Source organism: Colletotrichum destructivum, chromosome 1 (assembly GCF_034447905.1).
Source record: "Colletotrichum destructivum chromosome 1, complete sequence".
Taxonomy (NCBI): Eukaryota; Fungi; Ascomycota; class Sordariomycetes; order Glomerellales; family Glomerellaceae; genus Colletotrichum; species Colletotrichum destructivum.
Window position 1 is genome coordinate 6,840,966 of NC_085896.1, and position 22,275 is coordinate 6,863,240.

At 50.9% G+C, this 22,275-nt stretch overlaps 6 protein-coding genes across 6 annotated transcripts; 3 read left to right on the plus strand and 3 right to left on the minus strand.

Moving 5' to 3' along the window:
* Window positions 1–5,782: 5,782 nt before the first annotated feature.
* On the minus strand, window positions 5,783–6,744 carry CDEST_02054 (uncharacterized protein). Its single transcript, XM_062918213.1, has 3 exons — window positions 6,276–6,744; window positions 6,037–6,223; window positions 5,783–5,974 (listed from the first exon to the last, which is right to left on the minus strand). Exons 1-2 carry the CDS (start codon window positions 6,503–6,505, stop codon window positions 6,097–6,099), a joined length of 357 nt encoding a protein of 118 aa, XP_062774264.1. The 5' UTR covers window positions 6,506–6,744; the 3' UTR covers window positions 5,783–5,974; window positions 6,037–6,096.
* Window positions 6,745–7,587: 843 nt separating this feature from the next.
* CDEST_02055 (uncharacterized protein) lies at window positions 7,588–8,205 on the plus strand (the record flags this gene model as incomplete). The annotated part of the gene is made up of 1 exon (XM_062918214.1): window positions 7,588–8,205. The coding sequence occupies one exon, from the start codon at window positions 7,588–7,590 to the stop codon at window positions 8,203–8,205; it is 618 nt and encodes a 205-aa protein (XP_062774265.1).
* A 964-nt stretch (window positions 8,206–9,169) lies between these two features.
* On the minus strand, window positions 9,170–10,348 carry CDEST_02056 (uncharacterized protein; the record flags this gene model as incomplete). The annotated part of the gene is made up of 1 exon (XM_062918215.1): window positions 9,170–10,348. One exon carries the CDS (start codon window positions 10,346–10,348, stop codon window positions 9,170–9,172), a length of 1,179 nt encoding a protein of 392 aa, XP_062774266.1.
* An 846-nt stretch (window positions 10,349–11,194) lies between these two features.
* On the plus strand, window positions 11,195–11,470 carry CDEST_02057 (uncharacterized protein; the record flags this gene model as incomplete). The annotated part of the gene is made up of 1 exon (XM_062918216.1): window positions 11,195–11,470. The coding sequence occupies one exon, from the start codon at window positions 11,195–11,197 to the stop codon at window positions 11,468–11,470; it is 276 nt and encodes a 91-aa protein (XP_062774267.1).
* A 5,315-nt stretch (window positions 11,471–16,785) lies between these two features.
* CDEST_02058 (Putative major facilitator superfamily, MFS transporter superfamily) lies at window positions 16,786–18,594 on the minus strand (the record flags this gene model as incomplete). The annotated part of the gene is made up of 4 exons (XM_062918217.1): window positions 16,786–17,502; window positions 17,557–17,992; window positions 18,057–18,370; window positions 18,424–18,594. 4 exons carry the CDS (start codon window positions 18,592–18,594, stop codon window positions 16,786–16,788), a joined length of 1,638 nt encoding a protein of 545 aa, XP_062774268.1.
* A 628-nt stretch (window positions 18,595–19,222) lies between these two features.
* On the plus strand, window positions 19,223–20,965 carry CDEST_02059 (uncharacterized protein; the record flags this gene model as incomplete). The annotated part of the gene is made up of 1 exon (XM_062918218.1): window positions 19,223–20,965. The coding sequence occupies one exon, from the start codon at window positions 19,223–19,225 to the stop codon at window positions 20,963–20,965; it is 1,743 nt and encodes a 580-aa protein (XP_062774269.1).
* Between the last annotated feature and the right edge of the window lie 1,310 nt (window positions 20,966–22,275).

Genomic DNA, 22,275 nt, shown 5'->3' on the forward strand with positions numbered 1-22,275 from the left:
AAAGGTACTTACTTTAGTACATTGCGTCCTCATATATCTCAGTACCGATACCTCTCCACCCAACACCAAAAAAATTCTCCTGGAACATGTCGGACTTTGATCCAGTTCCTCAATATGGCGTCCCGAGCCGATATTTTTGGTTCGCCATCCGATGCTTTCGATTCTCTAGAAACGCTTAACCAATCTGGTACTCCTGCATCATGCTCGTCGTCATCCAGCTACTCAGCGACGACGAAAGATTGGGACACAGTCCCCGAGTCCGTTCGGAGTCATTGGATCCTCTCGACTCGAACTGGGCAGGCTACCGGATGGTTTTGGGATCATGGTTATGACGTTCAGGCCAGAATTGCCGGCGGTCAGAATGGCTCATCACCTATGTGGCTGTGTTGTCATTGTGTTCGGCGAAAAGCCTACAAACCCAAAACCTACGTGTGCTCCAACACTCGGAACATTGAAGGCCACCTTGCCAAGGCGCATGGCATCTTTCACCCAAATCCGTTGAAAGCTAGGCGATACGTATCGGAACGAGCTTCGAATCAGCCAAGCCTTCATGAATTTTCTGCAAAGAAGCGGAAGAGAGACGACTTTCATGACGAACTGGTCCTTCGATTTGACAAGGGCAGATTTCAGAGACTGCTCGTCCACTGGATCGCAGACGCCAACTTATCTTTCCGCATCCCCGAGCACAAGGGTCTACAAAAGATCTTCCAATACCTCAATCCTTTGGTCCAGGAAACTTCTGCCATCCTTACACATGAGACGGTTCGCACTCGGATCGTCAATGAGTTCAACAACTACAAAGCGCACGTCATTGACACAATGCTACGAAGCCCGGGTCAGGTTCACATTGCGTTCGATGGCTGGACTTCTCGGAACAGGCATTCGTTCTTCTCAGTGAATGCCTTCTTCATCGACGAGGAAACATTTCAGCCCCGGAAAATCGTGCTCGGCCTTCCAAATATAACCATAGCTCACACCGGAGAGAACGTCTCCGCAGCTATCATGGAGGTGCTGAACGAGTTTGAGCTGATAGGGAACAAGAAAGTCGGATACCTTATTCTTGACAATGCCCCAAGTAATGATCGCGCAGTTGACGAGCTGGGTCCTACGGTTCAGTGGGAGAACCCCGAACGCAGAAGAGTCCGGTGCTTTGGACACATTCTCCACCTTGTTGCAAAGGCCATGCTTTTCGTCAGAGATGAAGAAATGCTTGAGGACCTTGACCCGGATGACTTCGACAAGTGGACGAAGAAAGGGCCTGTCGGAAAATTACACAACCTTGTGGTTTGGGCCCATCGATCCAACAAGGCTATTTCTATTCTGCGTAAACTACAGGAAGAAGATCCTGACAAGAGCTATCCCGGCACACTTGACGTGGTCCTCGATAACGGCACTCGTTGGCTCTCGCAATATTACATGATCGAGCGAGCGATCAGACTACGACGCTACCTTGAGGAGCTCATTGACATAACTTTACAATCGGGCAAAAAGTTTCCCCGATCTCGATCCAAATTGACGGAGCCGCCTAGCTCACTTCCGCCGTGTCTTGAGGAAGAAAATCTTCTTTCCGATGCAGATTGGGATGCGTTATGTTGGTTCAAAGATATACTCAGCATGTTCGAGTCTTGTCTTTTGCGGCTTGAAGGGGATGGTCAAACCAGGCTCCGCAAGAGAGGGATTGAGGCACAGTACGGGAGCATTTGGCAGGTAGCTATCGCCTACGAATTCCTTCTCGCAACGCTCGAGAAAGCCAAGATCGAGGCTATGGATCGGCCGGAACCCAGCTACTACGCGTCTTGTATCAATTCTGCCTGGGACAAGCTGAACAAGTATTACTCGAAGCTTGACGAAACGCCAATATATTATGCAGCCACGGTTCTTCATCCGGGGATACAATGGGCCTTCTTGACGAAGGCGTATAGCGAAAAGGAAGACTGGCTGCATACGGCTCGCCAGCTTGTCCAAAGGCTGTGGAATGAGGAGTATCGCGATCTTCCTACACAATGGGAGATGGCAAACAGTAGTCTTGCAGAAGCTGTGAGGGCTCGAGAGCACAATCCGTTCGATTCGTTTCAAGACGAGCTGATGTCGAGTACGAACCATGAACATGAGCTGGTTGAAGACGAGTTCGAGAGGTGGCTATCTACAAAGAACGACGTCCATTCAAAGCACGATAACCCGCTTGAATACTGGTCTGCGAAGCGATTTGAGTATCCTCGTGTAGCTAGAATGGCTATTGACGTCTTGTCAGTCCCCGCCATGGCTGCCGAGTGTGAGAGGACGTTTTCCTCAGCTGGTAGCATGGTCTCACATAAACGACACCGGCTGGATGCAAGCACTATTGCTGTTACTCAGACAGTTAGGTCATGGCTAAGAGCAGGGCTGTTGGAGGGATATGATGGGATGCTAAAGGAGATTGATGACGACGTGGTCGAGACTGTGGTGTAGTAACTGGGTCCGTGCACCATCTATCTACCGAAATCTATCTACATCTACATTTCGTCTACATATATCTATCTACATCGACCTTGCTTATTAAGCGTCTACATCTATCTACTTGAGGCCTTGGTAGATAGATGTAGATAGATTCGCCAGCCTGGATGGGTTACGCCGTAGAAATCGGCGTATCCATCGCTTCCCTATATGTTGATGATTACCCATCATACGCTCTGCCAGTCCTTTTACTTGTTGATGAGTAAGAGGGCTGCCAAGGGCTTCTTGGGTTAATATATAAGCAGCCAGTTTATCCTCCTGGGCCTGGGATAAATGCTGCATATGAACATAGGCAGCATTTTTGCTCTGCCTGCCGTGGAATCGATGTCGAAGGGTTGCGTATGGTATACCCCATTTGCGAGCAGCCTGGCGGATACTGTAACTATCTGCCACATCACGAAGTGCCCGTTGGAGCTCATCTTCCGTGTATTGCTTCATAATGGGTTGAAGAAGGTATTCTGGAAAAATGACATTATTTGGTTAAGAATGGAAAATGTTGTGATAGTTTGAAAAAGGTGATGAAGTTGATGGAAGGGGATGGATGCGGCATTTTCGGGTGGTTCGGATGTGGGGGTGGTTCGGTTGTGGGGTCGGGTTGTTACATTTCTTGGATCGGATCTCCTGAGCGATCGTGGGAGCCTGAGAGTCACATGATGCATTTCGCGCAGGCAATTGTGGAGGACTATTGGATTGCCATGGGCGGACGCGATAAGGTAGTGACATCGGTGGCTGGGAGGCCAAAAAGACATCGTCGCCGATTTCGAAACGCGGCAGCGGCTTTGGAGACAGCAGTTAACGCGCAGACGAGCGGAATGAGGCCAGAAAGGTCAACAGCATGGAAAAGAGACTATCATGGTCATCCGAGGCTTATTGAGGTGGCGGATGAGGTGGCGCTAGCGGCGTTGGAAGTCGAGACGAAGGCCCCGAGGACTGAGCGCGTCACACACGAAAGTGGACAGCCAGCGAACATCACCCACATACAGCCGCCAAGGAAGCGCCGTCGTTTATCATGAAATGGAAAACCCGCTGCGAAGTGTGGTCGTGCTTCTATCATACTGACGAGGCCTGGCATTCAGCGACGAGCGGCAGCGAGCATCGGATGTGTCTTCCTCTGGTTCAATAGTATCTTACCATGGCGGAAAAGGGATCCAGCCCCTACACACGATCGCATGATGAAATCGGACATTCGACTTGACGACCTGAATTAGCATGTAATACAGCTGGTGCCGGTATCTCATCAACAAGCAATGTTGATTTTGTATTGCACATTCATTCGGGGGCATCTAGTTCTCAATGCGTTTTATTTATTTATTTCCTTCGTGCGGCAATATGCAATCGAAATTGCTGTTATGTCCCGGAACTGCGAAGAAAGCTTTCTTGCTGCTATTGATGGGCTTCGGCCTTTGCGAATGAACCGACGGCAAGTACGACGTTCTCTCTCTCACTTGCCCCAGGGTATATGGCCTAAAGGCAGCAGTCCAATCTCAAAATCGGACAACAAAGGCCCAATGTTTCCCCTTCGAATGTCCCGAATGTCCCCGTCAGACATTCGTGCCAGTGCTGCGGACTGTGGGGCAACCGATGTCAAGAACGACACCATCACAGCGTCCCTTGCCGTATGCGAGACACAATGATGGTAAATGAGTCGAAACAAGTTGAAGGCATTTTCTTGTCGTGACAGCATCATCATGAGCCCCTGAAACGACCAGAATGTCGTGTTTTGTATGATCCAGTCAAATGAACGCGGCTGTAGCTTCGCCCCGCGCTTCATGAGCAATGCAGCCGTCGTGTGATCCTGGTGATTCTGCAACAATAGCCAACTCAGAGCTGTCCACCCAGAAGAATCCTGAATGTTGACATCTACGCCTGTGATGGCGAGGAGACGTTTTGTTGCGGAAGCCGACGTCAATGCCACATCCAAGAGAAGAGGCCTTTCGCCTATTTCTGCGTCCAGTGCTCGCACCATACCGTTCGGATTGGCTCCATGTTCGACAAGCTTCTCGATCAAGACCGTCTTCTGCGAGCTCGTCCGTCCCTGAAGCGACGTCGGCGAAGCCAGGAGAGTCAGTCGAAGGAGCTGTTGCAGGTCATCCCTACCCCCACGTTCGAGGAGGCTTGAGGCAAAAGCAAAGAGGCCCTCCTTGCAACAGTATGTCAAGAGTGGGACCATGCAGCCGTTCGACATGACTTTTTCGTTTGCGTCGGCGTTGTTGTTAAGAAGTAATTTGATGGTTGAATCAGCCGTAAGCGGACACCGTATTGCGTAGCAGAGTGGCGTGCGGCCATATGTGTCTAGCGAAGCCACCTCTTCTGGCGTCTCCTCGAGCATCCGCTTGACAACCTCATCAAGACCAGTGGCCGAGGCCACGTGGAGAGCAGTGGGATGACTCCCGGAGCGTGATCGGTCTCTCGTCAGTTTGTCCAGATACGTCGTGATTTCTGGAGCAAGCAACCTTTTCCTGTGCAGCCCTGCAGGGCCTTGTGCGTCAAGAAGCGACATGACAAGTCTATCTTTCCGCCTGAGGACAGCGGTGGCAAACAGTGAAAGCCTGGCAGCTGATAGGTGCAGTTGTCGTGGTATTCTCGGTATGTATCGCTGGGGGAAGATGTCTTTCACTGTGATGCTGAACTGTAAGGCCCAGACGTCCATTCCGGCACGAACCGATGCTTCGACTATACGTAGAACCGTGTCGTGTCTGCGACACCGGAGCACTGCCCACACAGCAGCGGAGCAGCCCTCTGAATGAACATTCCGCCGGTAGATTAGCGGTGCTAGGGCATGCCGAAACTTCCGGAGGCATGACGAGAGCCGCATCTGCGTTTGGCGGTCACCACAAGCCTCGAATATCATGAACAGAAGCTCAGGTGGCAGTCTGTCCAGCATGACTGTTTTTGCAATGATGGAAGGTATGGCGTGAAAAGAAAAAGAGGTATGATGACGAGGTGTCGAGGGACTGCTGGTCGTTGTCGACCACGTCCTGCTTATATATATGTATACTGTCTTTGGGAGCACGTGGGGGCATGTGGTGCATCAGATCTCGTGGGCCCATGTCGAGCAATACAGGCATATCAATTCAATCTATCACATTGCTACCGTGTCAATGCTGCGAAATCCTTGCTACTTGGTCACCGAGAATCAGCACCCCATTGAGTGTCTGCGGTTACATGGAGGCCCCATCGCCAGTAGGCTCGGCGTCCAGAATGCCCTGTCGTTGCATACGGAGGGGCATGTGCACATGATAGGTCGATTCTTGTCTCCATTTCTAGTAATCGATATGGACAGGTGTCTGGAGCCGTTCGTATGGCAGATGTCCCCATCCTCCCAAGCTCGGCTCGATTGTGTCTTGGCTAATAGTTGACGAGATTGGCCATGTCTCCCAGGTCCAGGTCGTCCGTCTCCAAGCCCTCCGGCACAACTGATGCTCCGGCTGACTCGAGTATCTTGAGGTAATCGTCCATCCTAGCAGACAAATGGCCGATTCTAAAAACATGTCAAACGTTACCATACATCACCAACAGCGACAGCTTTGCAAGTAGACATACTGTTCGTTGAGGTCGAACAGGGCGTGTTGGATGGCGCCGAATCCGTCGGAGATGTAGGTCCTAAGCCGCGTTTAGACATTGGCGAGCGGGTTCAACTTGATCATGAATATGAACATGGCTCGCGAAATAGAGATACCTCAATTCAGGATTGTCTTCTTGCGTCTCAGAGACTTTTCGAGAGCTTGATCTGGAAGTATTCGGTAAGCATGGAGCAGTTGGGGCAGGTCGGTTTTCCTGACATGGAGGACGCTGACAGCATTTGGGGGTTGATGGAACTGCTGTTGGGGTTGTCTTTGCCTTGCGCCGCAGACGTGACCGGACCTTGTCTCTGTGCTCTCACATCGCCACCAGCAGCTTGATGGTAGCCACTTTTATAGGGCACGCGCACATGGCGCAGCAGGTAAGGAGACTGGCGAGGTATCTGGCGCGACAGTCTAGGCGGAGCCCTCCCTGTTTGAGGCTGATACATCGTCGAAGGCGAAAATAACAAGAAGGGCACTGTGAGAGGGGCAGGGCAGAAGCGACAACGAGCGCGGCTATGGGGCGAGACTCATTCTGGAAACGTCTTACAACTGTTAGTCGGGGATGTCCTAAGTAGTCAACGCAGTTGGGAGAACAATCGGTCGTTGTGGCCGCAAGTCATGTTGGTTGCGAATTGGAGTTCATTTGGACGCAACGCGCACAAGGCACACTGATCCAGAAATGGAGTTGGGGATTGATTTGTGCTTCGGCCACCATTCTGGACCAACATCTGGTTGTGGCTCAACCTGTGCCGCAGATACGCACTGACACTTCCAGACGTGGTGAGTGGAGTGGCTGGAACGCCAGGAGATCTAGACCGATGGCCCAGAGCGGCATCTCCACAGCGTTGGAGCACTGGAAACGATCCTAGCCAAGAACGAGGTGGAGCTGTATGAAAAGCCTGCGGGGGTCACGATACGTCACAGCATCCAGGAGCCAGAATCGCCCGTCGATTGAAAAGAAACGACCACAGAGGCAGAAATAGCTCCGGATTGACTTCTTGTGCATGCCGGCGTGTTGATTTGGATCTATGCGCAGAGCCGATACAATAAAAGGCGTAACGGGCTTCGCCAGATTTTAAACTTAACATCTTTTGTAGTGGTGGTGTGGGGTCATGTCTAACATGGGATAGCAGATTACAGCTGTATTTGCCAAGTACTGGAGGAGCAGCCGCTATCAGAGTTAAGATGTAAAGGCCAGAAATGGCTTACTGGTAATCCGTCATTCTTATTATCTATTATGATTTCAGAGCCGGTTCAAATCGTGGTTTGTCGGGTTCGATTCTGGCTCTGTTAGCAAAGGCTCCACCAATAACCTAACAGCCGAAAAATGACCTTTTGCACCGAAACTTTCATCGCGTGTAAGTAAATCATCAGACCGCCTGAGTAGGCTGCGCTTCGCAAAGCCAGTTTCAGCTTCATCTGTTTCAGCTTCTTCCACCATCACGCAGAGGTAGTTATAAACCGGTGATCGGCCGACGGCTCCTACTGCTGAAGCTCCAAGAACAACCAAATCATCGTATCAACAACGATGGCCACCCCAACTGCGAGCAACGACAGCAAAGACAGCAAGGACTGGCTGAAGATGAAGCAGCTTATCTTCGCGAACGACACCTATCTCAGAACGCTCTCCAGCAACGGTCTCTTTCTGTTCCTGATCGGCATCGACCTATATGACATTCTCGATGGGGAAACCGGACGCGATTTCCACTTGCTTCTTACACTTGCACACGGCAAAGAGAGATTGTCGGAGCGGTTCCCGAAGACACTTGCGGCCGACGATGAGTTGATGCTTTCGCTCAAGACCTCGTTGAGAGATGGCGATAAAATTGACGAGACGAAAGCCGTGTTGAAGATCGATGCAGATGGTACCACAGTTCACTTGCATTTGCACGGCCTTCTTCACCCCGGCGCCGCCGAAGGAGAGATGTGCGTTTCTTCAGACGCTTTCGCCACCAACGAAGGGGAGCACCCAGAAACCGTGTTCTTGTCCACGCACGATATATCGAAGCCCGCCGATCAATTGGAGTTTTGTTGGACGTGCTCAAAGAGCGGGTCGGAGGATCGGAACTCGGTCGATGGACTTGTTGTAGATCTGTCGGCGGATGTTTGCCCCGACCACAACAGAACTTGGATTTCGAAAAAGTAGAATGTACGACGGAAAGCGCGTTGTCGCGAAGTAGACAGGAAGCATTGAAGACGGTGGTCCACTGCAGGAATGTGTGCATCCATTCTTAGGTAGATATAGGCATGGTCAGGTTCTCACAGTATGGTCTTTCAACTCGAGATACGCACGAAATGCACGAGACGATTGACAGGCCTTCATCATCTTTGCACTTGGCCGCCTTGACTTGGTGAATGATGAAACCATTGGGCTTTCTGTCCCAAATCAAGGCTGGATGTTCCGGCGTGCTGCGTCCACGAACCTGGTTTCATTTGTCATCTGGCAAAACGGTTTCCATCTCCGAACGGCTTCAAGTTATGGCTGACTCTAGAGCAACTTCTCGACTCACCGTTACATAGAGTTTCTATAGCATAACCTGCGGATTAGCTGCTACATTAACAATATGATCCATGATAGACCACCCCGAGCTCGCGGAATCTGTATGCTCGCTCGCTCAAGGCTGTTTTTTTCTTCCTTTTTTCTTTTTCTCTTTTTCTTTTTTTTCTTTTTCTTTTCTTCTTTTCTTTTTGGTTAGTCTACAGCTACACGTGTCATAAGCGGTCGCAGGCGAATGTTCATGAAGTGGAGCAATAATCAGCGCATCGGTGCCGAGTGAGTGGTCAACAACGACCGATGATTCAAATGCATTTGAGCCGTTGCACTCGTACGTGATACGTGATCTATGTCGATGCCTCAGCACTCGAAGCAGCGTTCAGTCATCCCGGTAGTCTACGCCCTGCCAGAATTTGGTGCACATGATCGGCTAGGCATAGCTGCTGCAAGTTTGGAAACGCAGTCTCGCAATCTGAATCAATTCTACCGTGACTAACAAGCTAAAGCAACGAAAACAAAGACACAAAAAAATCAGCTGACTGAGAATGAGTTGCATCTAGCGAGAAACCAAGCTTCATCAAGTACATTCCGGCCTTCTTGAGTCGCGGCCGTCTCTTCATTTCCTGGCTGCTCGTTTCGGACCGCGCATGGTGGTTGTCGTGGTCCGGAGGTCTTCATCCGGAGTAGGACTACGGTCCCTTCCTGTGCTAGGGTCATTTTTCCACTTCTCGTGACGGTCCCACGAAATAATGGCTGCAGCAAAAATTGCAAAATCTGCAGCCGCCATCGTCGTTCCCTTTTCAAGAACCACTCGATCGCCAATCTTGTAGGTCTTTGGGACGACCTTGAGCTGTTTGCCGTAAATGGAGCGCACTGTGGACCTCGTCTCGAAGGTCTTCTCGACAGTTGTTTTGCCATCGTCATGTGTAGTCACCCATTTCAACTTGATCGAGGTGAAGGGGAACGTCTTAGGTCGCTTTTGGCTCTTGGAGTCCCTTTCAGAGTTTTTTTGCTCCCAATGTCGTGGATCCATCAGGGTGATCGGGTCTTCAGGGCATTCGGATGCGACCCAAGCGACGCCTTGTATGTCCACTCGCACCTTGACGCCGTCCACTCTGATTTTGTCTCCCTTTTCATCTTGAAGAACTTTCCTATTCCCGGTGAGGTTATTGGGCGATTTTTTTTCTCCGGCCCTGTGTGATAGGACAAGTTCCAGCTTTTCAGCGTTGCGTGGTCCCCGACCCATGACGTCGTAGGTTCGGTTTAATCCTGCGCAGAGAAACCCATAGTACTTGGTATTCTCTTCTGTTTGGTCGTCTCCGGAGTGTCCAGACATGTCCTCCCACGTAATTAAGCTGGCTTCATCATCCTCATCATCGTTTGCGACAAGAAGGGTGGTCACCTCCGTGCTTTGCAAGACGAAGAGGCCCTCATCTTGTGCTACTTTCTTGACGTTTCTTCCTACTTCGCCGTCGCTCTCGTCCATGGATATATCGTCTAGCTCCGACCCATCATCATCATCTCCTTCGTTCGATACGGCTTTCTTTGACAGATTTCTGTAGGCTTGCGCGTCGGCTTCGTTCTGTTCAACACGCTGCGCCATCTGGGCGATGACCTGCTGCACGTCCTCAGAGTATTTTTGCATGTTTCTTTGCATGTCCTGAGCCACTACCTGTTGTTTTCTGACATACGACTTCCTGGCCTTTCGTATTGGGGCTGGGGCTTCTTTAACCCGCGTTTGGGCGGCTCCTTTGTCTTGGAGGTCTTGGACCCTCCGGCTTCTGCGTGGTTCCATGTTGTTTGCGAAGTGGCACGACCTACCGAAACTTGGAGGCTATGAAGGGGATCGTGTTCCTCTGGCTTAAATACTTTTTCTTTTGCACGAGAGAAAGCTGCTGTCTTCGTGAAATCTTGAAATGGCTTTTGATCGATGCCAGAAACGGCGGCAGCGGATATCGATTCCATGAAGGCAGCAGCAGGAACGTGACATGTGTACGCGGCACATTGATGAAGACCGTAGAGCGTCAACCAGTTGCACTCTGTGAGACGAGAAAAGCTCCATCGCCATCTATGGAAGAGGAAGACGAGGCTGCATTGGAAGAAGCGCACCAAGCGACAGAAATGGCCGAGACATTGCAGGCGAGATAGTGCTGTGTCTGATGAGACGTTTGCGGATTCGCACAAGAGACAGAATGCTGCGTTGCAGAGCTCGCGTAGCACCAGTCACGGACTGAGTCCTGTGAAGGATGTTGACCGCCAATTGACTGCATCGTACAAGCCGATTATTGTTGCGTTTTCACTGGCTCTTAGTGATCAGAAAGCCACAAGTGACACCGACTACGCAAAGGCGGATGACTTTCACTACCGATGTGCACCACTGCAGTATGTACGTACAGGACATTATGCTCGTCTTTTGTCCGTAGTCTTGGGTGAGCGAGACTCTTGCGGAGGCCAGTATGAGCTTTCGACAGCTAAAATGGTGCCACTGTTGACATTCATCCTATATAGATGCATAGATCGCATCGCTTTGGGTCCTACATACGCGTGCACGCCACAGTACGATACACGACTTGACATCTATAGTTCCCAGCTCGAAGCTCAACAGTTTATATATCTCTCATGCGGTCGACAGAAACACAACATGTCCGCCGCATCATCAAGCCATGAATGGGTCGCGCAGTATAACGCTGTTCAACAAGAGATGTTAGAGGCACGAAACAAGAGACGAAAAGTTCAAACACCAGAGTTCCGGGCCCAAGTTGCCAAAGCAGAAGGCAATCTGCAGTTGATCAACATGGTCCTGATGAGCTTCTCGGCTGAGCAGAACGCCTGCGTTGATCAGCGGGTGAGCCTCAGCCATCACCAGCATAGGACAGAGGAGGCTTTACGCGCCATAGTATATGAAATGAGACAGTAGGGATGCGAGCATGAACGCCGTCTCTGGTCTGCCTGCCGTTCTCAACAAGATATCTTTCAACCATCAGACCCATCCCAGCGTGTGGTGAGTGGTCCCGACAGCATCATCACAGCGTGAACAAGATCGTGCTATTCCACAATCAACGAAGCTTTCCTAGGGGTGGCATCGCTTCAATGGGATACTATGGATGCCGAAGACAGGCTTGTCAGCATCGAATCGTGGTTCTATCGCTTTATAAGGCCATCTATTGCGCGTTGCTGTTCAGTTGGTTCGTTATACCGTATTTAGTAAATAAAAATGCTTCCTTCCAGGATGTAAAGACACCTTGACGCACATGGCTTTGTAGTTGCGCTACAAGCGTGCCACCATACGTCGGATTCGTGCAGGTTCATCATATTTGATGCCCCATTTACTCACATCGTGTATCCTTATTTAAAACTACACATGGATTCACAAATCCTGTAGACTCGCGGGTCCAATTCACCGTTTTCCATGACACGTTTCATCTCTTCCAAGCTTTTTCCCTCATCCTCTACTGTCTCTTGTGGCTTGATCAGAGTGACTTCCCAAAGAAGATGGCCTTCCGACACGTGGAAGGAGCTGAATTGCAGCGGCACTTGATATGTCGACTTCACAAACACCCGTGATCTTTTATCTCCAACATTTGCACCGACAGCTTCCCTTCCATGTATACAAGAGCCATTGTTGTCAAAACGGAATTGCTAAGATGGAACAGCCAGCCAAAGCCGGTGACTTGTGTAACGCCGTGCTTGGTGAGGCATCCCGAGATGTTGATGGTCACATCGCCAACGCGGTGTTCTTTGCTGTTGCGGTCGAACTTCTGATCCGGACTTGTGAGGCATTCGTGTAGTTCGTAATGTGAATGATTGTCCGAGAACTCCAAAGACCGCAGAGCCACGTAGCTTGGCGCGTTTCCGTTTTTGAGCAGACCCTCGAGAGCCTTACCAAGGAGGGCAAATCCGTTTCTTTTTGCTTCGGGGCATGAGAATAGAAAGGATATAAAGTCCATCACTGCTATTTCCTGTTTCTTCGTCAAATTTCGGGAAGTCATTGATACAGTACTGTATACAAATAATGATTTGTATTTTGTGGATTTCGCGAGCAACAGCCAGCCGGAATCTTTCTTACTTACATCAGCTTATGCCGCTCGTGCATCGTATGCATCCAGAAGAAGCTCTCCGCATAGGTTCAGCGAGGCGGGCATTTTACAGCTGCCTTCTATTCAACCAAGCATCATTCGCTCGACTTTCTTCGTTTGAGAAAACTCTGGTATGTGGAAAAGTCTGAGGTGCCTATGGTTTTTTGGACCCGGACATGAGTTTCTGTCATGGCACCGTCACGGTGCTGATGATGGAGTCGATTTTTCAGGCCCTGGTTCCTCGTCGCAGTCTTCAGTAGAATTTTGCAACCGAAATCCGATTCTGGTTATTGACTTTTGGGGACTGGACAACGGCAGCCGTTTGTGGATCTTCTTGCTGACAAGCAATGTTGAAAAACATGGAGCCCCTGCTGTATGGCTGACAGTACCTTCTCCCAAAGCAACAATCAGTCTTTGGCACAATTCGACTTGGGCGACCAGAGTGATGATGAAGCTGTTTCTGGCTTTCACGGAGGAGTAGAGTCAGCTTCCAGCGAGTAATGCACGCTCGTCTTTGCGTACTATGTCAGCAGCAGCAGCCAGAAATTGCGGCGTCAAAAGATTTGTTGATTCAATTCAAGGGCTAGAACCCGGCTTTGGGGTTGTAGTCATAGTAGTAGTCGCCAGGTTTACCCCGCAACGAATGTCCTTCTTCTTTACATCGTTGGAGGTACAGTAAAAGGCGTATTGGGCGTCGCCAAATCCTACAGTTAACACTTTTAGTAGTGGTGGTGTGGAGTTGCTACTCACATGGGTAAGTAGACGCCTCTTGTAAAGTGCAAGTCATTAGTGGAGCCTTTGCTAACAGAGCTAGAATTGAACCCAACAAACGACGGTTTAAACCGGCTTTGAAAACCATAATAGAAAAGAGAAATGCCGGATTACCAGTAAGCCATTTCTAGCCTTTGCATCTTAACTCTGATAGCGGCTGCTCTTTCAGTACTTGGCAAGTACAGCCTTAATCTGCTATCCCATGTTAGACATGACCCCACACCACCACTACAAAAGATGTTAAGTTTGAAATCTGGCGAAGCCCGTTACGCTTTTTACTGTAGTTGAGTGCTTGATCGTAATGAAAGCGCATTTCAGCCATCAGGCCTGCAGACCAGCTTCCAATTGTGGCCAAGCTGCCATTTCTTGCATCCTGCTGGTATATTCTTGTTCGCTCTCGCTGGGATGACGCTGTCGATCCTCTTCGTCTTCTTTATCATCTCCACTGGTTTGCCGGTTTGCAAGATGAATATTGTGGTCAGGCCAGTTCCGATCACTAGGAATATCTGCCATGACGGTCTGCATCGCGTTTGCTGTATCTTCTGCTCCTTCGAGGTTCAAGCAGGACGTCGTCAAGCCTCATGTACGACTTTGGTGGGCGTGTTAGGTGCATTAGCAGCGTAGCCACATCTGCATCCATAGTTGAAATTGATTGAAGCTGGTGATTGAGATGGCTGATCCTGTAGTAAAAGTTGGGTCTTGATCAAAGGGGGAAGAGCAGTGTTATACTTGTGCCGGCTCCGTGGGTGGGAGGTTTTTGGAGAGCCAAAAACCGTCATGTGCGCTTCACACGTCTGCAGTCAGGTGCCCACACTTCAGGCGGCTCGACCTCATACATGCAACACAGGTCAAGGGCTGTGTATCTCGTTTATGCAGTGCAGCTTAAGGCTGATTGATGAGAAACATCACGACTCGTACCCTCGGCTTTGCAAACAAAGCTTGATAGCCCAGACCACTTCAAACGTCGCCAGTTCCGTGCACCCCCACGCGGCATCCGGTCCTGCCAAGTGCTAGACAAATAGGAATCAAGATATCTAGTAATAATCAGGGTAATGCGGTGTGGGCCCAACCATGGCACGACTCACAGCATAGGCCGTGGGATGACCACGCTTTTGTTCTCTCCTGATGCTGCAAACGCTGCATAACAACACAGTCAGAAGAAACAGTATGCCTGCGAGTCCTCCAATGATGCCAACTTCGACTGGTGTCATTGCGAAGAAGGTGCTTTGAAGTGTGGCAAAGAAGAGTTGACAGACACTGGCCATAGTGTTTTTAAACATTGACACAAAGTCCAGGTTTGGCTTCCTGCCCTCCCGCACATAGACGCGCTTCGGCTCAGCTCAATACTCAGCAGAGAAAAAGCCGGATTCGACTTTATGGTGGTTCATGTATCTTCCTTGCTTTAGGACTCATTCCGCGTACGCGGACGGCACATGGCAGGTCTGCTGTGGCTGAAAAGTATGCCAAATTGGGCCCCTTGAGTCGTCATGCGAGAGGTCAGTGCTGTACCAAGATACCCATCAAAGTACATGCACAATACATGCTCTGCACCCGTAAGGGTGGTCAGAGTCAAAAAGGGACCACGGACGGGCACCGCTGTGATGTAGCACGTATCCGCCGTGCTCATTGTCACAGTCAATATCGGCTGATGTTCAAGGTATAAAGACGTTGCCGTCTCTGACGCGGATGTGTCTGTCTTCGTCAAAAAGTCAATCATTGTGCGTGAGATGGCCTTTTCAGTTACTAAAGCTCTGAGCCGCTTGGCTATTGTATGCAGTCTCTTGGGACACGCAAGAGGAGAATGGACTGCAGCCCAACTTATAGGAAGAGGGGGCTTCCTCCCACCACGCGGTTTTCTATCTTCTTGCGTTGACTGGGGTACCCTCAGGAACTAAAAGAACAAGATGGCCGCGTACTGCAGGACCACAAAAGGCACCTGGCGCTGGTCTGTCCTCGATCTGAACCATTGCCTGGTCAATGATGACGGTAATTTGATGGCACAAGACCAGTGAGTACATCCCCGATAGCCTGTGGCAAAACACCAATCACTTCTAGGGGATACTTTTCTCGGTCGGCGGGCTCTTGCTCGTCCGACAACTTGACAACATCGTGGGCCAACTACAAGTGCAGTACGGAGGCTGAAGCCGGCGGCGGACATACTGCTGATCACGGCATAGACCTGAGTAGGATGCACGATCTACCGTGTAGTCGCAAACAACTGACGTTTCTCAGACGACGGTGTCGGGAACGATAGTGGTGTTTTGTTCTGTGGCCGCCAAGGCTTTCACGGAAACGTGGTCAACACAGAGCAAGTCAGCTGGTGGGGTTTTGACATTGTGATTCGTGAGCTTTCCACTTGAGAGGTGTTGATGTGTGATGTGCTTCGAGCGCCAATAGTCAAGCTTCAGGAGAAAAGCATTGGAAAAAACAAATGCAAGAAATGAGAGAAAGGGGGGAGAAAAGAGAAAAAAAGGCGGGGAAGGGGAGGGGACAGCAATAGCCACGAGCGAGTGAGAAGCTCGTCTCGATCTACTTATTGTCTCTGGTGCCCCGCGTTGACGAGCTGCGTTTCATGGCGTAGCGGCATCTTTCTTATGATCATAGCAGCTAAGATGGTTGGCGGACAGCGGAATGGCCCGTCGCATACTTGATCCGTTTGTGACCTTCTGCGATGTCTATTTACAATCACACGTCCTGTTGTGGCTTGCGATTGGGGGGTGTTGTTGGCGCACGCCCTGAGTCTCTGGGAATGTATCACAGTAATCCAATCATGAAATCAAGTACGGCAGGTACGACACTGCGGAACTGAAGACCTAACACTTGTTTGCCAACGCGACCCTTGATAATTGGCTTGCGGCCGATGCGGTTGGAATTGTGCCATTCTATTGGTCAAGTTAGCCCGTCAACAATGTGGATGTCTGCACGGCTGACTCAGCTCGGCGGAAGCCAATCGCATACGTCAACATTTCCAAATGCGTACACCTTGCCATGGGGTATGGAAACAGTGTGAAAGGATGCCCCGTCCCTGGGCATGGATCACCTTAAAGTCATCGAACTATGCTCCGACTTGTTTTGATGGGGCGCTTCCTGATTGCGACGGCCGCCAGTAGAATGCATGAGAGGTAGCACCGTCAATAGCACAGTTCTGCGATGCTGGAAACCCACGACGGCGCCGGACAAGCATGTTACTTGAAACCTTTGTGTGCAAGATTCCCACCAACCGTGCATTGCTTTTCACAAGACTGCCATTGCCATTTCCTCTTCAGATCGTACGGGGATGCTTGGTATCTAAGAATTGTTTTTGATACATAGAATCTTAGCTTCAGCTTCACAATAACCTTGTGGCACTGCAGGTGTGGGCATAAACACCGGATTAGAAGCACGTTCAATCCTGGGCTTGCTGGACTTCTCCATGCCCCGTCTCCTCAACACGTGTCCCACGTTCGGACTGAAGATCTTTGTTCATTGATACACCTCTGATCAAGAGGCTCATCAAAAGCGCCGCTCCTGACATGCCAACGTACAGGCCGTAGACGCCTCGCAAGCCGTAGACGTACGCATCCAAGATCTTGGGCCGCAGCTCGGGATCGTTGGAAGCGCTCAAAATGGCCGCGACAGCGTCGGCACCTCCGTGTACACCGGCGGCCGACAACCCGTTTTTCTCCAGCTTGAGCAGCATGACGTTCTGAAAGGTGGAGCCGCCAACGCCGACCCCGAGTGCCATGCCAAACTGTCTGAGAAAGGCATACATCGCGGCGGCAATGCCCTCGTCGCCTTCGTTGCAGATGGCATGCGAGGCCATGTTTTGCGCGTTCAGAATGGCGCCGTGGCCGAGACCAAGCAGAACGAGCGTCGGCGCCCATACCTTCGATGGCGTGTCGGCATCCCAGAGCAGCATCAGACCGGATGCAACACTGGCCAGAGTCCAGCCGACCCAGATCGGATACCGGTAGTTGTTCGTTCTTGTCACGAGTCGGCCGGTGATGATGGACGCCGGCACCAGCGTAAACATCACCGGGAAGAGTGCAATGCCGGTCTGGACCGGCGTGAAGGTCCTGACATCCATGAAATAAAGAGGCACGTAGTACAGCTGCCCGTACATCTGTGTTCATCGTTAGCACTCTATCTCGCGCACGCGACGCCATGTCAACCGTACCACAAGCCCCTGGATCATGCCGCAAGCATACGTTGCGATAGAGCTGGCATTTTGGAAAAGTCGCCGACGCAGGAACGGATATGTTGCGAAGCGCGACTCGTAGATCATCGTCCAGACCATGCCAACCGCACCGAGAAACAGAGGCAGGAGACTGCCGACGCTCCTCCAACTGTAGCGCAAGCCGCCCCAAGAGACAGCCACCAACAACAACGTTGCCGAGCCGACGAACAGGGCGTTACCGAGCCAGTCAATCTTCTTCAGTTTCTCACGTATTGCAGCAGCGGGGGGTTCGATGTTGATCAGCCAGGGCACAAGAACCAAGCCGGCGGCGCAGAACGGAAACATGATGTAAAATATCCAACGCCAAGACGTTTTCTGGGCAATGACGCCGCCCAGTATAGGGCCGATACAGTTGCCCAACGCCCACGCCCCCAGACTGTGGATGACCTGCGTGTTAGCGGACCGAAGCAAAAAAAAAGAGTTCGCCAGAAGCTGCTCACACTAGACCATACCACTTGGGCCGAAGTCGCAGGGGAACAATATCGGTGAAAATGATCAAGCACAAGACGATGATACCAGCACCGCCGACGCCCTGGAAAGATCGCCCAACCAGCATCAAGCCGATCGAGTTGGACACGCAGCAGAATATGGTACCGAGAGCGAAGGAAGCGACGGAAACGGTCAAGCACGGCCGTCGGCCAAACACATGGCTAAGGTCTGCGATGAAAGGCATCATCACGGCGTTGGCCAGCAGGTAAGCCGTGCCGATCCAGAAGCCGTCGTATGTGCTGAGACCGAGGTCCTCGATGATAACCTGCGGCTGTAAGCTTGGTATGTGATGGGAGCGGCCCTGGAGACACAACTGACATGCAACGAGGTGACAATGACACAGGCGTCGAGAGCAACCATGAGCGATAGCAAAGCCAGTGTTGCCATGATGGAGAGCTGGCGTCTCGAAGGCTTCCATTCGACTATAGAGTCTCTGCCGAGGCCAACATCTTCTGGCGCATCAAAGTGAATAGTCTGCTGGCGATGCATATTGAGAGGTGGATTCAAAAGTAAAAAGCAAAGCAAGGTTTCCCACGATGTGTACTGCAAAGAGGCACTGCACTAGCTCTAGGTCTGAGCTTGAAGGACGATACCGTCTTTATATAGCTGGGATTCATGTCATGGCACTCGCTTAGAAACCCACCTTCATTCGGCCTTATGGGCATTTTAGGCAAACAGGCACCAAATTCATCTACTGCCCCTGGACGTGAACATGAAATCATTTGAGTCCGGCCATTGGCTCCTCCAGTCGGCGGTCGACGGTCGACAGTCGACTTATGCTGTCCTGTTGTCCCGTTCTCGGGGCGGATGACTGCCAGAACTGCTGTTGGAGATCCGCCCTTTGACACCGTTCCGCTGTTGCCCTGTTTCTTTTCTTGAACTGTCGTTTGTCGCCGTCACTATTGACAGGAGACAAAAGCTGCGGTTCACGTTGTGTCCCTACGCCAAAAGCCAATTTCAGCTATGATGCAATCGTCGCGTTCGAGGGTCCTCGAATTTTCTCCGAGCAAGCCTTGGGAATCCCAGCTTGTACACAGTCCTACCGCCTGAATATAAAACTCGTCAACACTTCTGAGAGGTTGGTTGAACTGAGGTCTCACCGCGCATTCAATTCAACATGGACGAGTACGAAGTTTTCCGTCGTCTTGCTACACACCCTTTCTGCTCTGCAACGATGGAGATGCTGCAATGCGCTTTGCGGCTCATTCGAAGTCGCTACCCGCTGGCGTTCTGCCACGACGCAGAACGGACAGCTGTAGAGTTCCCACCAAGGGAAAGTTTCTCCCAGCAGGAAAACATGCCATTCCATATTACCGACGAATGGATCAACTACATGCAGACTGTGGGATGTTCTATCAATACCGCAAAACTAGGCGTCACTCCATCGTTGTGGCGTCTTGCCCAAGATGATCACGTAGATGCCGATGTAATCACCGATTATCTCCGGCTACTGCGGTCATCTTACCCCTCTTTCCGCTTTCAAGATCCCATCCATATTACGTCCAGCACCATTGAAAACCTACCAGGGCTTTGGGGAACGCCAGACGTCACAACGCTCGTTCCATGCAGCTACAACAGGACATGGTTTGCCGCCATTGTCTACACAGATTGTGTGCAGTTGTACGGCCTAGACGTTGAAAATGGCTCAAAATTAGAGCAGCAGCTCCAAGTCTTGTTTCCTCGTCGTTTGATTCGTTTCTCCCAGCCTCTCCTTGGGGCGCGTCTCGAAGATTCGGGGGTGCTGATGCTGTTGAGTATGCGAATTCTGGCCGACGGAGGGGTGCCGGTGCAGCTTGTCGACCCCATATTTCTCCGGAACGCGAGAGCACGACTGTTCATGGAAACGTTGATGGAAAGCCTGAACGTGAAGGATTCTGATGTTGTCACCCGCATTCAGGAAGCACAAGCAGAGAATTCTGTCTTCTTCGACGATGCTTTCATATGCGAAGGCAACGATCTCTCACCGGCAGGCTCGGGCTTCACAGCTGACATGGAAGACGGCGGCGATTTTACGTTCGATGCCTCTCCTGGGCCAGCAAGCCGGTCTTCTCTATCGGCCGAGGAACGCCCCTTGTCCAGAGAACGGACTTGTGAAGCGGGGACAATTGCGTCGGCACAAGCCCCGCACAATCCATCGTCGTCCTCGCATCCAACCGGCCCCCCCAATGAAAAGGTCACGTCGCTGCGCAGCGGTCGGGTCCTCGACATGACGATGCCGATGATGCCGATGATGCCGCCAGAAATGTCCCAGCAGTGCAGGACCATTCTTGACATATTGAGCGAGGCCGTGGCTTTTTACCGAAGTGTTCGCACGTCAGAAAGCTCTGAACTGTCAGTGATATGGTCTGCCATCAAGAACGGCTTCAAGAGCGAGTTCTACCGCCGTTACAGTGGCGTGCTGTTTTACCGGCAGATGGCCCGTCTCGGTAGTGACAAAGACGTCAAGATCAGCATTTCCAAGCCCGAAATAAAAGAAATGAGGTCTCTCCAGTCACGGTTTGAAATCTGGCACGATATCTGCCAGCTGCGCCACGAGTGGGGGTCCGCTCAGTATGTGCTTCTTTGTGTTCTACCAGAAAAGCCAAATTTAGAGCGTATGAGAAAAAAAGAGCGGCAAGATCAGCTCCAGCAGGTCCGCGAGCGGCTCGATAATACGCACAACGAGCTCTCGAGCTACGTAGAAGCTGCGAAAGCGCTATGCACAGCTTTGGTTCAAGGCAGTCTCCCAAGATACCGACTGATGATTGAAAACTATCATCTGAAGGCAGACCAAGAGTTAACACAGCCCGAATTTGTTGCTTACGCAGGCCTCCATCCGCGGCCAGCCATTCCAATCTCAAGGTTGGTGGGCTCTGGCTAGAGTACACGAGCTAGCCGTCTGCGAGCTGGGATGGATAGGTTACAAGTTGGGCCGAACAGTGCAATTACAATGCAAAGCAGTCACCTCAGACGGTCGTTGATGACGCATAGCGTAGAGTACTATTTGGATTAGAAGAGCTTTCATAATGATCAACTTATTGTCATAGTGCAGTCGATGCAACCTCGTGAAAGTTCATTGGTGGGGTATCACTCACAGTTCTTCATCATCTCGGCCGTTCGTGCGTCGTACAGCAATGAAAAAGACGGCACTTGCATTCTGGCCGTTCCCAATCCATTTTCCTCTCTTGTTCCAGGAACTTCATCGACACAGCCATTCATGGCTACTCTAGCTGGCGTGGTACGCAGAAGTCAAAGAGCAGTAACCGCCGGAAGCTGACGTTACTTCGTTGGGAGTTACAAAAAGTCCGCACCGTTTGTTTGCTAGGTTGGCTTTATGTCCAAAGCCGTTTATCGCTTTCCGAAAGTGATAACCCACCCACCCTATTTACGAACCACCCCCACATCCGAACCACCATCACCACCCATATGCCACTATTCCCATCCTCTATTCCTCCACCCTACCACCTACCCAGATGCAGCTTTCGGCTTCACTAGGCATTTCTGATGCGCTGGATTCGTCTAGACTATCCTCTGCTTCGCTGGAGGACAATAGAGCCTGTTGGATCTGCTCTATCCTTGCGAACTTGCTGTTAGGCGACATAGGGACCTTTTTCCTCCTACGTTAGCGTTGTTCCTGCACCTGGCCCTGCAGTTGCTGGACCTATTGCTCTAGTATTACTAGTCTAGTTGCCTGTTCATCATAGCCCTTTTGCACCTTTCTAGATAGGTGACGAATAGTATGGGTATCTAGGTCATCCTTACCTAACTAGGTTAATAGGTGTAATTGATGTCGCAGATCAGCTGGGCGACGAGGAGTTGACCATAGGGCAACAGATACAGCTTCGTCCCACTGCTGGCTGGACTGTTGGCTGGACTGTTGGCTGGACTGCTGGCTGGAGGTTGCCTTAATAACCATGGTGTTAGATAGGGGATGCCTTAAGGAGACAGGCCATAACCCAGCCCACTTCCAGCCTGTTTTTATATTCTAGCTGGTTATAGCTGCTCTTCTAGCCTTATAATAACAGCCTAGAAAGATCCTCTTGCCAATAACTGTTGAGTTACTACACCAGTCAAAGACATCTCCAACCTCCTTCCTATAGGCCTGCTTTAATGGTCCAAAGACTGACACATCTAGAGGCTGGAGGACAGCAGAGGTATAGGGGGGCAGATATAACAGATAGATGTTATGCT

Coding starts and splice junctions, on each gene's coding strand:
- CDEST_02054 (XM_062918213.1), bottom strand. CDS start 6,505: ATGTATCAGCCTCAAACAGGGAGGGCTCCGCCTAGACTGTCGCGCCAG. Junction 6,224..6,275: donor ATGCTGTCAGCGTCCTCCAT/GTCAGGAAAACC, acceptor GAATACTTCCAG/ATCAAGCTCTCGAAAAGTCT.